The sequence below is a fragment of the Strix aluco genome, chromosome 2 (genome assembly GCF_031877795.1).
Source record: "Strix aluco isolate bStrAlu1 chromosome 2, bStrAlu1.hap1, whole genome shotgun sequence".
In the NCBI taxonomy this organism is placed as follows: Eukaryota; Metazoa; Chordata; class Aves; order Strigiformes; family Strigidae; genus Strix; species Strix aluco.
In genome coordinates this window covers 126,198,173-126,211,356 of record NC_133932.1, presented here as the reverse complement: position 1 = coordinate 126,211,356, position 13,184 = coordinate 126,198,173, and the positions used below count along the sequence as shown (strand labels likewise).

The window sequence follows — 13,184 nt, the reverse complement described above, 5'->3', positions numbered from 1 at the left end:
GAAAAATAGCTAATTAGGAAATGCTCATCAGAAATTGCCCAGTACCACATTAAGTACATTGTAGCACAGTGTATTATGTACAGTTTTCAAGGGTGTCATTTCTAGTGCTTTAACCATGTTCTTCTCTTGCATTCTTCTGTCCTAGTCTCTCTAAAACCTGTACCTGTGCTGTCCACTGGACACTAGTCCATTCCTGGACAGGCTGTTAAGGCTCACTGATCAATCTGCCTCTTCTTTTCTTTTTACCAGGTCCATCCCTCCTGTTCTCTGTAATTAGATCAAACAGTTTCAGCACTTCATACACCCCCTCTTGTGCTCAGATGCAGGACTGGGCAGAGGCTGGAGGAGAAGCGTTTTCCACCCAGTGCAGGGGTGCAGGATCCAGAGCTGTAACTGCAGGAGCCCTGCTCAGACCCACCTGGACCGGGCATTTGAGGTTTTTGTCTAATGTAGCTGTTCAAAGGATGATAACTGCACCCAAAGATGGTGAATCTTAAGATGCTACCTTCAGCTTCAGAGAGAAGGTCTTACTGAGTTCAGAACATGATCCCCTGGTCCCAGGCAAAGCTAAATACAAGGATCTAGCTGCAGGATCCATTATATCATATGTATGTGCTTGAAAACAACTGCACCACATTCATTGAAAGAAAGACGTCTGATGTAAAATATGGCTCAGTCCAAGTGGTTCTGGCTTGACAAAGCTGTATGAAAAGCATTGGGTAGGCAGTGCCTCACCTCATCAGAGGCTCTGCCAGTCTGTCCATCAGCTCCAATCAACCATTAACCTGCAACCTCTCTCACACCAAAAGCTGCCTCAGATGGAGCTCCCAGTACATCCAGCAAGGCCAGTAGGACCAAAGTCCATACACCAGTCAGTCATAGTGATTTCCCAGGAGTTCCCAGAATGACGGGATGACAGCTGATGCAAGAGCTGTCATGGCAGCATGTCCTTTTCTGTCAGGGGAACTGAAAGACTTTTTGCCTTTCAAATTTTAGGCCCTTTGGTGTCTGATCAGTCTTGTGCCTGGGGGATGCACAGAGTAAACTCCTGCCTGTGTTTGATGATGATGAGTATCACAAATCAAAGACACCATTCAAAATTGTGAAAACACTCTGAAAGCAATGTTTTATGGACAAGAAAGAAACTTTGGACATCTAACTCAACTGAGTCATCATCATACAACAAACAGAATAATCACAATTGAAATAAGTATTTGTGCTTGAGTCTTTCAAGCTACAGACTCACTGGAAAAAAAGAAAAAAAGAAAAAAAGAAAAGATGTGACAGAAAAAAAAAAAAGCATTAAAGCATAAAAAGATTAATCCAAAACACAAAAGAAGATTTTTCCCTCTCCTCTTTGATAAGACTGACAAGTGAAGAATCATACTTTGTAAAATCCCTTGCTTTAGTTTTCTAAGGAAAGTTACCCAGCCCTGTGCTCGCTCAGCTCGCCCCAGCTGGCAGCTGATGCTGATAGGACAGGGCCACGGTAGCGTTGGTCTGGCAGAAGCGACAAGAGGCATGTGGCCCTGCACAGAAGTGGAGATGCTTTGATGGATCAGAGTGGAAGTTCAAGCTACTAGTAGAATCTAACTTTCAGAAGATTTCCAGGCAGACTTCCTCTCTCAAGTCATTTATGACCAGAGAAAGAATCCTGCAAAAGATTGGATACTATATGAAGATTTGAAACATTGCATTTCCCTAAGGGCAGACCCTTAAAAAAAAAAATCAACCAACCCACAAGTAGACAACGTTTTCTATTCCTGAAGCCAGATGACTCTACAGGTAAACCCAACCATAGCCTTGACCATTTGCTTCCCTGAGTGAAGAAAGGATGCTTTTGGGAAGGGTGTCTTGATCTGCTCTCTCTCTCCTTCTTTTGCCCCAGACAGGGAAGCTTTCTTTATTATTATTAGTTTATTATTAACTTAAGCTGAGTAAAGCCATGCCAGAAATCCAGGTAAAGAAAGAGTTTTATTAATGAATACAAAACTACAAATGTGTGGCCTTCAAAATGATTTTGTTCAACATTTACAAAACCAGTGACAAAATTAAGGTGGGAAGAAGATGGCATTGGCTCCCTGTATCTCCTTTCCTCACACCATCCCCTTCCCTTGTGTCCTGTCTCTTAGTCTCTTCTTCCTCCTGCTGCCATCACACGCTCCCTCTTCCTCCTCACCGCTCCTCTCCATCCTCTTTGCTACCAGTGAGTGAACACTTGCTGCTAGAAGCTGCACATAAACACAGACCATTTTTCTTTTGACCAAGGGAACCAAATGTAGCATCTAATTTGTTGCTTTATCTCTTGCCCACATGTGCACACACACATTTTTCTCTCCTGGGGAAATATTTTCGTATCTGGGAGAAATGTTTAAATAGTTAAAAAGTCATAAGGATGACTGCAAGGGGTTATGAGGGACTCAGAAATTAAATTGGAGCTGCATAATTGCAAGGAAGGAAGAGGCAAAGGGAAAAATGGAAGCATAATGTCCACTGAAAGGACTTTGGAAGGGATGGACTAGCTTCCCAAACTCTCGTGAAGAGGGTTTTCCAGTGCTACCAGACCTCTCTCTCTCTTGTAGAGCAGAAATGAGCTGAGGTCCCTGCTTCTCTCACATGCTTTGGCATGTTAATTTAAATCTTCTTGTACTGAACATACAGGTCAGATCTTGCGCAACTGAAATCAGGGAACAGGTCTGATTTACAGCAGTTCAGTGCAGGTCCAAGGTTACTGTGGTTCTAAAAATACCCCATCACCACTTTCCTCTTTTAAATGCATAGTATTAGATTTTTAGGTATTCAGCATTCCAAAAGGTTTATTTGCTGGTAAAGGGTTGGGATCTGCTGTCACTGGACTGGGGACCATGGTTCACAGGCTCTGCACATTTGGGATCTCCAGTAGAATGGAATATAATGAATAGAATAGAATCATTTCAGTTGGAAGGGACCTGCAACGATCATCTAGTCCAACTGCCTGACCACTTCAGGGCTGATGTGGTGGAAAAGTTAAGGGAGAAAATGGAACTTGGCTTAAGGGATCAAAGCAGGCAGGAGGAAAGGTTTGATTCTCCATATCAGTGATACAAAGTACTCTGAGTCATGGGGCCTTGATAAAAGGTAGTAAAATAGCACTGGATTCCAAGTGTGGGACTGAGAACACCTTGTGAAAGGACAGGTTAGCTGCAAGGAGTGGTAGGCATTTCAGTCTCTTTAATACTCAGGTGAGAAAGACCTGCACAAAGCTTGAAATTATTTCAGAAATGTAAGTTTATTACAGGACATTGGGAAAGACAGTTTCTTGGTTTTTTTTTTTTCCATTTATAGTAATTTATAAAAAGATTTTTCTCACTTCACTGCTGGCTGCTGCAAATTGAATGTGGAATGGGGCACCCTAGTGTGACATTCAAGATAATTTCCACAGCACAGGGAGAGCTTTGCTTTCCTGTGCCATACAAGGTACAGTTTTTGGAATGCCCATATTTTTCATTATTCAAAATCAGATTTTATTCTGCTAAGAACATTAAGTACTGCAAACTACTCCAGACAGCTGCAGCCATACGAATTTTCTTAGCCACCCCAAGAAGAACATACCTCACTCGTCTTTAAATGCATCAGAATTGTGCAATCACTAGAGGATATCTTGCAGAGAAACGTTCCACTTTTATTACTTGCTGTCAGAGATATCATCTCTTCTCTCAAAGCAGTTAATTTAGGAACTGATTCCAGAGAGCTAACATCTTAGTTGAAATGAAAAATGTCCCAAATGTCTGATCTGAGAAATACCCAGGTGCTTTACAGAATAAGAGAGTAACATTCAAAAGCAAATTAAAAATTCAAACTGTGGGATCCTTTAGCTGCCACTCGACAATAATGCAAAGATTCTCTGATCAAAAGGTCCTAGTCCAAACTCAGTAGTGTTTAATTACCCATTCTCCAACTGTGGATGGTATGTCCAACATTCTCCAAAGTAGCTTTTAGGGGTTTAGTTCTCTATTTGAAGAAAAGCTTTCTGAATATTCAGAATTTTTCTTTCCTAAGATAAAGTAATGTGTGATTCAGCACTGGCGGCAGATGCTGAGCTAACAGGTTGGTGTTTGCCATCTACTTATGCAAAGAACAGGCATCCATTTTTCTTCAACTCTACCTTAGAAAAAGTGTCTGTGATGTAAGAGATTCCTCTATTTATCAATGTCTATCTTCCCCTCTACTCCTCTGAGGGTATTTACACACAAAAAAAGGATTTGTGTCATATATCTGTTCATTCATTCTGAACAGATCTTGACTTTCAAACCCCAGTTCAGAAGGGATGCCTTCCTACCCAGTTGCACTGGATCTAAGCCAGCAACCTAAAGGACACATCTTGACCATTTCCATGTTGCTACAAAGAGACTTAGAAAAGGGGAGGGAGGTCTGATGTGATTAGACTGTTGCTTTAGTGTTTAAGTACCAGTAAAACACACACACAGCCCCAGCAGTAAAAAGGCTTAGTCATGCAGGTAACAGCGACATACATGCAGAGAATCCTGTCCTGCAAGCAGATCCAAAGTCAACTTGACAAAGACAAAGAAATCCTTCCTGGCAAGAGTTTGCCTTCTCCCCTTTAGGGGCTCCAGGCCATTATCATCAGCCTGCACCAAACATGAAGCTCTTTCATACCACCTCCTGCAGAATCTCCCTCTTGGTTTTATCACGTGTGGTTACACAGTCCCTAGGTAGGCCAGGGCTCCACATCTTCCCACCATTTTAGCTCTAGCCAAATCTATGTGCGGTCCTTATAGATTTTCCAGGGTCACCATTTAGCTCACAGCTACTATTGGCTCAACTGCAGAGATGTCTGTCTTTCCTGACTGGATGTTGGAGGCTGATGGAAGGACATGGGAGGCCTGAAACCTCTTGAGGTTGCCGTTTTCTGGCCAAGCCAGTCGGTAGGATGGGACCGTGGAGGGAAGCCTCTGTTCTGCAGGCCCAGGAGGTTTTCTGCACATGTTGAGCAAAGCCTTCAGTTCTGATCGGAAGTTGTCATTGAGCCAGCAGTAGATGAAGGGGTTGTAGCAAGTGCTGCTCATTGCAAACCAGTGAAAAGCAAAGTACAGGGCATTGTTGGTGTGGATGGTCTGGCTGGAGAGAAGGACGACGTAGCAATTCAAGGGGAACCAGCAGACTGCGAAGAGGATGACAACAAGCATCAGCATCTTTATGGTCTTCCTATTCTTTTTGCGGAGGGCAAAGTACTGCTCAGTGGTGACGTCCCCGATGACATTGCGCAGCCAGAGTTTCTTGGCTACTGTCATATAGGCAGCAGAGATGATCAGAAGGGGCAGGACGTAGAGCAAAATGAAGGTTGTTAAGTCGAGGTACTTCCAAAAGAGGTCAGCAGGCTCGGGAAAATCTGGCAGACACAGGCATCGGGTAACCTCTTCACTGCAAGGGGAGATACCCAACAGAGAGTGAGAGCGCACATGGCTGGGCACCACAGGAGAAGTACATCAGACACAAAGAGGTAGGTGGGAGAGGGCTCCTGCCATACAGCCTGGAGGCAGAACCTTCATTTATGCACATAAATCACAGTTAAGCGGAGCTCTGCTGACCAAGGATTTGAGCCATGGAGCAGCCTGTGAGCAATGTGGTAATAATTTCTTGTGGGCATTCATGACCTTATAATAATTTTATGAATTTCATCAATTACAAAATTTCCAGCTGCACAGAAGCAGGTTTTTATTCTCTGTCCTTTGGCAAACAGAAACACAGTCTGCACATATTAAGGACATTTCCCTCATTAAAGCACTTTCCAAATATCAAGGCTCATGACAGCATTTTATGGAACAAGAAGCTGAGGCAGATTTTTTCACTTTCCCAGGGCTAAAGAGTAGATTAAAATCTGTTTGGTTTTAAGTTTTTTCCCCATTTCTGGTCTGCCCAAACAGGTTAGATTGGTACATCATGTAAAATGCCAGTGTATAGACATAGAGGGTCCAGGTCAGATCCTCTAATTTAGCCTATTTCATGTGATTAGTGTGAGAGAATAGAGATAAAATAATTAAAAATAGAAACAAGGACAGGATATCAGCCATTGCAAAAGGAATCTGATGAAAATTACAGACTAGATCCATATTTGGCTGACCTCAATATAATCTCAGGGCTTTCAGTAGAAGATGCCAAAGTATGGCCACTGAGAGTTTGGCCTCCAAGGAGACTGTGGAGGAAAGCAAAACACATCCTTACCTGTATTCAAAGGTAAAGAGTTTTTGGTAGATAGCATGTGGTAGGGAAAAACAAGTTGCCATGATCCAAATTACAGAAATGTAGATAACACCTTTTGCAGTAGATATGCGAGGTTTCAGAGGGTGCATTATAACCTGTGCAAAATAAACCAATATTCAGGCTTATGACATTTCAGGAAATAATGATATCATTTTTTCATATTATCTTCCAGCCTCAGATCTACTACTTAACATGGAAATTCAGCATACAAGCAGTACAGTCTTCACCCAGCTCCCACTGCCTGTAAGCTGTATATGAAAGCCTGAATTTTTCCTCCATGGAAATGGGTAAAGTCAGATCCCAGTCCTATCCTCACATTCCAGTATTTGCATCTAGGTGTGAAAAACTGGTACCAGGGGGTCTTGCACACATGTTCATTTCCAGGTTCAATTTAATTAATAACCAAAAAAAAAAAAAAAAAAAAAAGAGACAATAGTCTCAGACTCTTCAGTGTCAGTGACCCAAAGAACCAGAAGTTTGTGAGTTAACTGGACCTCCCCTGGGGATGCTTTGACAGCCAGTGCATTTTCTGGAAATGAGAAGCTTTCTAGCAGAAAATGTCAACTGTCAACTGTTTTGTATGGTTGTTGGGGGACTCCAGACCAATAATGCCCTACTGTCCCCAGTTTTGACCCCATTATCAACAGCAAGCCACAGCTCTGCTTGTGACGAACACCAGTGTGCTACAGTCAGGTCTCCGGTATTGGTGGTAACAAGTGAGTGAGACATCCCAGAGTAAGGTGAGACAGCTGTGGAAGCTAACTGGGATGTCCCTATGTCCATGGTGCTGGACAAACCACCCCAGGAGAGCTGCCGTGTGAATTCCTATCAGGATCTTGGACTTTCTCCTCGTTTGAGAGCTACTGGATTATCTACCACAGAAAAGCTCCCATTCCCCAGCTTGAAGTGATTGCAAGGCACTGGACATCTCCCATCACCCACCTTGTTGCAGACTTGAAACTATTCTTTCCATCTGACAGCAAGAACTGCTTCCCTACCCTTTCAGCTCCTCATGCATCTTACATTAACCAGGGAGCTGAGAAGAAAAGGACAAGGAATCATCCTTACTCATTTTAATTATGCCCTCCCAAGCTTTCCGTCTGTCTGCTTCAGAGACCTCTCACCTGGTGCCTGTCCACGGCGATGGCTGTGAGAGTCAAGGCAGAGACGTGGAGGGAGCAGTACTGCGCAAACCTACTGACGTGGCACATCCCCTTCCCGAATATCCAGGTACTGTTCACAAAACGAGCCTAAAACAAGAACACCATTTTTTTTTTGCACACACACCCCCACCTCCCCATGCTTATAGATACCTGAGATACCTCTGGCACATAATTCCTTGCGTTATGTAAAAGTTATTTTTAAAAAAGCAGGTTCTTTGTATAGTTGTATAATCTTCTGGCTTCTGAACCCTGAAGAGGTAGGTTAGTGCTGCTCAGTGGCTCAACAATATCCTTCATGACAATAGAGCAGCACAGTATGAAAGAAGTATGTTCTGTTTTATTCACAGTGTGTCCTTCTGCAGTCTAACTATTGAGTCAATACATTTGTTTTTCCATTAAACCCTCTTCACAGGATAGAGCTGACCTATACACCTTATCTTACTTCAAAGCAAACTACAGCTTTACAACACAGCTTGTAAAATGATTGTGAGTGTTAATCTTTCTTTTGAGAAGTTCATAGTATTACCTTGGAAATACTTCAGAGAAGGGAAGGAAAAAAAAAGACCAGATACTACAAAGTACTAAGTAATCACTGCAAGGTTATTATTGTTCAAGTACTATCAGGGACACTTTTAGTAAATGGATAATTTCAGATCTTCAACTAGATAACAGGAATTTGAGAAGGAAAAGACGTGGAGTCCCCAAGATAACTCCAATCACTATAATTTGGACTGGACAGGTATCTGCAGAACATCTATCCACTGCCTATAGCGACGTAAAGAAGAAAAGGCCACTGAAGTAACTGCAATGCCTTTATGGTATCCCTGCCCCAGTCTTACCAGTGTAAAAGGTGTGTTGAGGACCGTGATCATGATATCAGCTACAGCCAGGTTCACAATGAACAAGCTGGTGGCGGACTGCATGCGCTTGGTCTTGATGACAACGTGACAGACCAGGACATTGCCGAAGAGGGAGAAGACAATGATGAAGGAGTATGCCGCGACGAGCAGGGCTTTCACCGTGATGCTCTGTGACTCCGCTCCGTACCGGCTCCTGCCCACAAAGCTCTGCCAGTCAGCCAGGCTGTCGTTATCCCAGGAAAAGAAACCCGAGATGTTTGGGATTACAAAAGTCTTCTCCAGGCTCCCATTGAGGGGCAACTTTCCTGGGGTCACAAAGGCGTTAACCAAGTTGGGGAGGAAGAGCCAGACAAAACAGGAAAACATCTCTGAAATGCCACTCTGCTCCTCTAATTTGGAAATAGCTCATTTGTGAGAGAGGAGAGCTCACGCTGTGTGCCAGGAGAGCTGTCCTCCCCTCGCTCAGCCCAGGCGCGCTCGGGGCTGCAAACACAGCGTGCAAGCAGCAGGAGCGGGTGGATGCTCCTGCTTCCCGCAGCGTGCCTCCCTCCTGCTCAGCTCACCGCTACTTCTGCTCCTTCAGCCGGCTTTATACCTCCAGGTGAGCTCTGAGCCAGGCTCTTCTGCAGCCATTGGGCTGCATGACATTATTTCTGCTCTGACGTGCTGCTTTTCCACCCAGTCACGCTCCCCTGGGCGTTAGTCCAAGACAAGCACATCTGTGAGAAAGGCAAATCAATCAGTCATCAGCATCCTTTTTCTCTACCAGCAGCCCAGCTCATGCAAATTCTGTGCTGTTTATAAACCAGCAGTGTGTGGCAGCTCTGCTCTCTTCCAGTACACAGTTCAAATTTAGGTTCAGTTTTAAAGGTCTGGCAGTCAAGTTTTACCTTATTTCACAGCATGACACTTACTAATTAGCATAGAATAGGGAAGTAACAGATGAACTGTGAATAACAAGCCAGCTTACTGTACTTAGAGTATTTTTCCAAAGACCTTTTTTCCCTCAGAGAGACAAATACTTAAGTTTCCCTTGGCAGGGATTTCCTCTTGGCCAAGGCAATAAAAAGTTTGATGTGAAACTGTGCTTTCTAGGGCTTGTAGAAATATAGAGGTTGTTACAAAGAGGTGATTGTATGGGACAGAGGATGGGAAGGGATGTCACAGCCCAGTGAGAGCAGTATCCAAAGCAACAGGCAGCCATACACTGGATCCAAGCACTGACAAGGTGGCAGCATTTATGTTCCCTGTGCCTTTCCCCCAAACCCACAGTAAGAAATGTAAAATCAGTATCAGGAGACCAAGAGCCACAAATCCTACACAGCCCAGAGAGATGTGTCCCTCCACAAGTGCACATGTAAGGTGCTGCCCCTCTGCTGGATCTGCTTGGGTGGTGTTAACTAACCCCAGCCAGAGCAGGTTTTGTACATAGAAGGCCTTATTTAACCATCAATTAAAAGACCATTATCTGAAAAGCTTGTATTATAAGCTGGTCACTCAGTGATGAAAATAACACTTCCAGAAGATGCTTGTGACTCCCACAGTGAACCACTCGGGCTGTTTTCTCCTCACCACTGCTCAGGAGTTGAACATAGCAGGACAGGCAGCATGGTCAGCCCACAGCACTCCTCTGCAAACTGCTGTCAGCATCTATTTCTTCCACAAAATTGTCCAACTTCAGCTCTTTCAGCAGCTTGCCTGTCTCAGAGGAAGCTTTCCAGCAAACCTGCTGGAGCTGCTAAGGTGGCAGTCACCTGTGACCGTTCAGGGAGAAGAAAGAAATCTGTGTCCACCTCAGAAGTGCCTGGCCAGCAGGGATGCCCCCAATCTGATGCTGCCAGGAAAGTACAGTCTCACAATGTAACATAAAGGCCCAGGGAAAGGGCAGAAAGCGGGACAGGGCAGTGTTCTGGTGTGGGTTTGGGATGAGAACAGAGCTGTCGGTGGCATATGTCCCCCTTCTCGCTGGGCGGCTCCAGCAGGTCCCAAGTCCCCTTCATTTTCAGTGCTGCTGGCCAGTGCATAAGGGTATTTCTGGCACTCAAACTCCAGCTCTTCTTCTTCCACATCTATCAGATCCTGCTCCCCTGTACTATAATCCATATTTCAGCAGAAATGATTACTTTTGTCTATATACTCCCTGTCGCGGATGAAAGTATTGACACGGTAATATTTAGTAAGAAATCTAGGTTTATTAATAACTAACAGCAATTTTTTATTATAAAATAATTCAGAAATACTAAAAGAAAGAAAAGCGACTTATTCAGATTCTAAAATGACGAGATTCACACTAACTTACTTAACGGTACCTATATATATATATACACATGCATGCACATAACAAAATGGACAAACATACAGAAACAAAGGTGTTTGGATTCAGTGGAATGAACACAGAACAGACATACACACACAGAAACAAGGGTACGTACCCCCCCCACACACACACACAGAGTAAAGAGAAGCTAGCTCAAAGAAAATTTCCCTCTCGAGTTTAGAGCAAATACTCCCAATGCCTTGGCATTCCTCAACGGGCGATAATTGAGACTCGAGCGGGGGACTTCGCCCTGGCCTTCCGTCTGGAGCAGACGACACCTTAAGGGTTTGGTACCTGAGAGGCGTCCCAGCTCAGGGGAGATGCTGGTCACAGGCCCACTGCGATCCAGGAGAGCTCAAAGGGTCTCCCTGGTGGTCGCCATTTATAGGGTCCAAGATAATTGACTTTTGTCAAATACCTTCTGGTGCCTTCCAGTAGTTACAAAAGAATTTGATTAATGTGCGACTCTGTTATTGTTCCCATTTGACCACATCCCAGGCACAGGTGTGCCAGGCCCTTAGGAGTTGATGGGCCGTTATAGCTGTTTCCGAGCAATCGGGAGGGGCAGGAGCCAGGCTCTTTAACATTGTCAGTCCTTATCTCCACAGACTGGTGTATAGCTCGGGGATGTGGGTGGAATCGCACCTAGCACCAAGCAGCTCAACAAAGAGGGTGTGGAGGGGTAAGAATTGCACCACCACACTCCCCTTGATCTAATTCTTCATTCTTGATCTAATTCTTCATTTCTAGCAGGGTAGCCTTGCATGTGTAGCCAGAGCCGCCATTGCCTTTGATAATCAGGTGCTTCCAGGAGAGCAGGAGGCCTTCTCACCTCTGCAGCCAGGCTGCTGGGGGGAGGGTGGGAATCAACTCCCATGCAGCCCAAGCCCACCCTCCTCCCAGCTGGACTCAGCATCTTGTGCTCCAAAGGAGATGGTCCCACCACACACCAGAAAGGCCCACCCGCACTACCCACAGAGGGTCACGGGAGAAGCTCCCCGGGTCACATTTCTCCCATGTCACCTGTGTGCCCTTCTCTGACTCACATCAACCTTCTGGTTTAGTCTGTATTTAAACATACCCCAGTATGAACTGTCTAAACAGTTCACCAATGTGTGGTTGTTACTAAAGAACGGGTTGTTGAAGGTTTGTCAGCTTGGTACCTGCTCCTGCTGACTTCACCCTTGCACCATCATCCCTGGCACCCACTGACAGCAAAGGAAGCAGCTGCACAGGAATGTCAGGGTTTGGTATGCTGTATCTGTTTTTTGTAAAAGGTATTTGTGAAATTATGTAATTTATAAAGTGAAAAGTATTTAGAAAATGTTTGAAATAAAGCTGTATAGCTCATGGATTCAGGTAACCAAGAAAAGTCATCATCAAAAACAACTGTGCAATAGCACTCTTAACAAAATTATGATAAATTAGAAAACAGACCTGGTGAAAAAAAGGGTTATAAGAGGAATATAAAAAAAACCACCCAGACACACACACTAAAAAATTCAATTTGGAAGCATTCAAAAAAAGGAATAATGCATTTTTTTCTTTTTAAATACACAGCAGAGGGTGCATCTCCCTGCCATTTCCCTGGGAACAATCTTCCTTTCACTACCATGGCTTTGCTAAATTTTTGAGCTTTCCTGGGGCAGGTGGATTGGAAGTTACATGAGTGAGAAGTGACTTTGCAAAAACTATCCAGTGTGGTCTTTGAGAAATTATGTTAATTTTCTGAGCACCTTACCCCTGTGTATAACAAATCACAATAATGATTTGGAGAGATATCTGTTTATAGTACAGTCTTTCTACACCGGGCTATAATTCTCCCCTGAAGTGAATGATGCCATCTTTATCTTCTATACAAAACAATTTGAGAACTGCTGCAGTTTAACACTATAAACAAAGCGGCTGTGAATTTGACAGTTGACTGGAAAAAAAATGTTAAAAAAGTAGAAAGAACCTTTGATATGATTCCTATTAATCCTATATACACTTCACTAAAATCTTTGCCTAGGATGTGCCTGCAACAGTAAAAGATAGAGTCCCCTTAAGACCTTAGTGAAACAATAAACTAGGCAATTTAAGTCTTTATCAGAAACCAGGTTTAATTTAGTGTGACGGATTGACCCTGGGGCGTTGCTAGGTGCCCACCAAGCCACTCACTCTCCATCCTTAGCAGGATGGGGAGAAAATTAGATTAAAAACTCATGGATTGAGATAAAGGCAGTTTAATGGAAAGAAGCAAAGGTTGTGCATGACAGCAAAACATGAAAAGATTTATTCTTTATGTCCCATCAGCAGGTGACATCCAGCCACCTCAGTATGTGCAGCGGTTGCTTGGGAAGACAAATACCTTAATAACAAATATAGTCTTTCCCTCCTCCTTTCCTTCAGCTTTTATTGCAGAGCACACCACCATGTGGTATGGAATCTCTCTGTGGCCAGCTGCGTCCTGGCTGTGTCCCCTCCCAACCTCTCGGCACCCGCAGCCTGCTGGCCTTTGTGGGGCGTTGGAGAGACAGCCTTGATGCTGTGGAGCACTGCTCCGCGGTCACCAAAGCACTGGTGTGGCATCAACACCATTCT

General features: G+C 44.1%; 1 protein-coding gene across 1 annotated transcript; it reads right to left on the bottom strand.

Moving 5' to 3' along the window:
* Positions 1 to 3,290: 3,290 nt before the first annotated feature.
* Positions 3,291 to 8,822, bottom strand: GPR83 (G protein-coupled receptor 83). The gene is made up of 4 exons (XM_074817005.1): positions 8,264 to 8,822; positions 7,386 to 7,511; positions 6,223 to 6,356; positions 3,291 to 5,421 (listed from the first exon to the last, which is right to left on the bottom strand). Exons 1-4 carry the CDS (start codon positions 8,648 to 8,650, stop codon positions 4,797 to 4,799), a joined length of 1,272 nt encoding a protein of 423 aa, XP_074673106.1. The 5' UTR covers positions 8,651 to 8,822; the 3' UTR covers positions 3,291 to 4,796.
* Between the last annotated feature and the right edge of the window lie 4,362 nt (positions 8,823 to 13,184).

Bases quoted from the DNA above. Each gene is read 5' to 3' on its own strand.
- GPR83 (XM_074817005.1), bottom strand. From the start codon at position 8,650: ATGTTTTCCTGTTTTGTCTGGCTCTTCCTCCCCAACTTGGTTAACGCC. The intron at 6,357-7,385 runs GTGAGAGGTCTC...TATTTTGCACAG, and splicing joins TCGCCGTGGACAGGCACCAG to GTTATAATGCACCCTCTGAA. The intron at 5,422-6,222 runs GTAAGGATGTGT...CTCCCCTTGCAG, and splicing joins CTCTTTACCTTTGAATACAG to TGAAGAGGTTACCCGATGCC.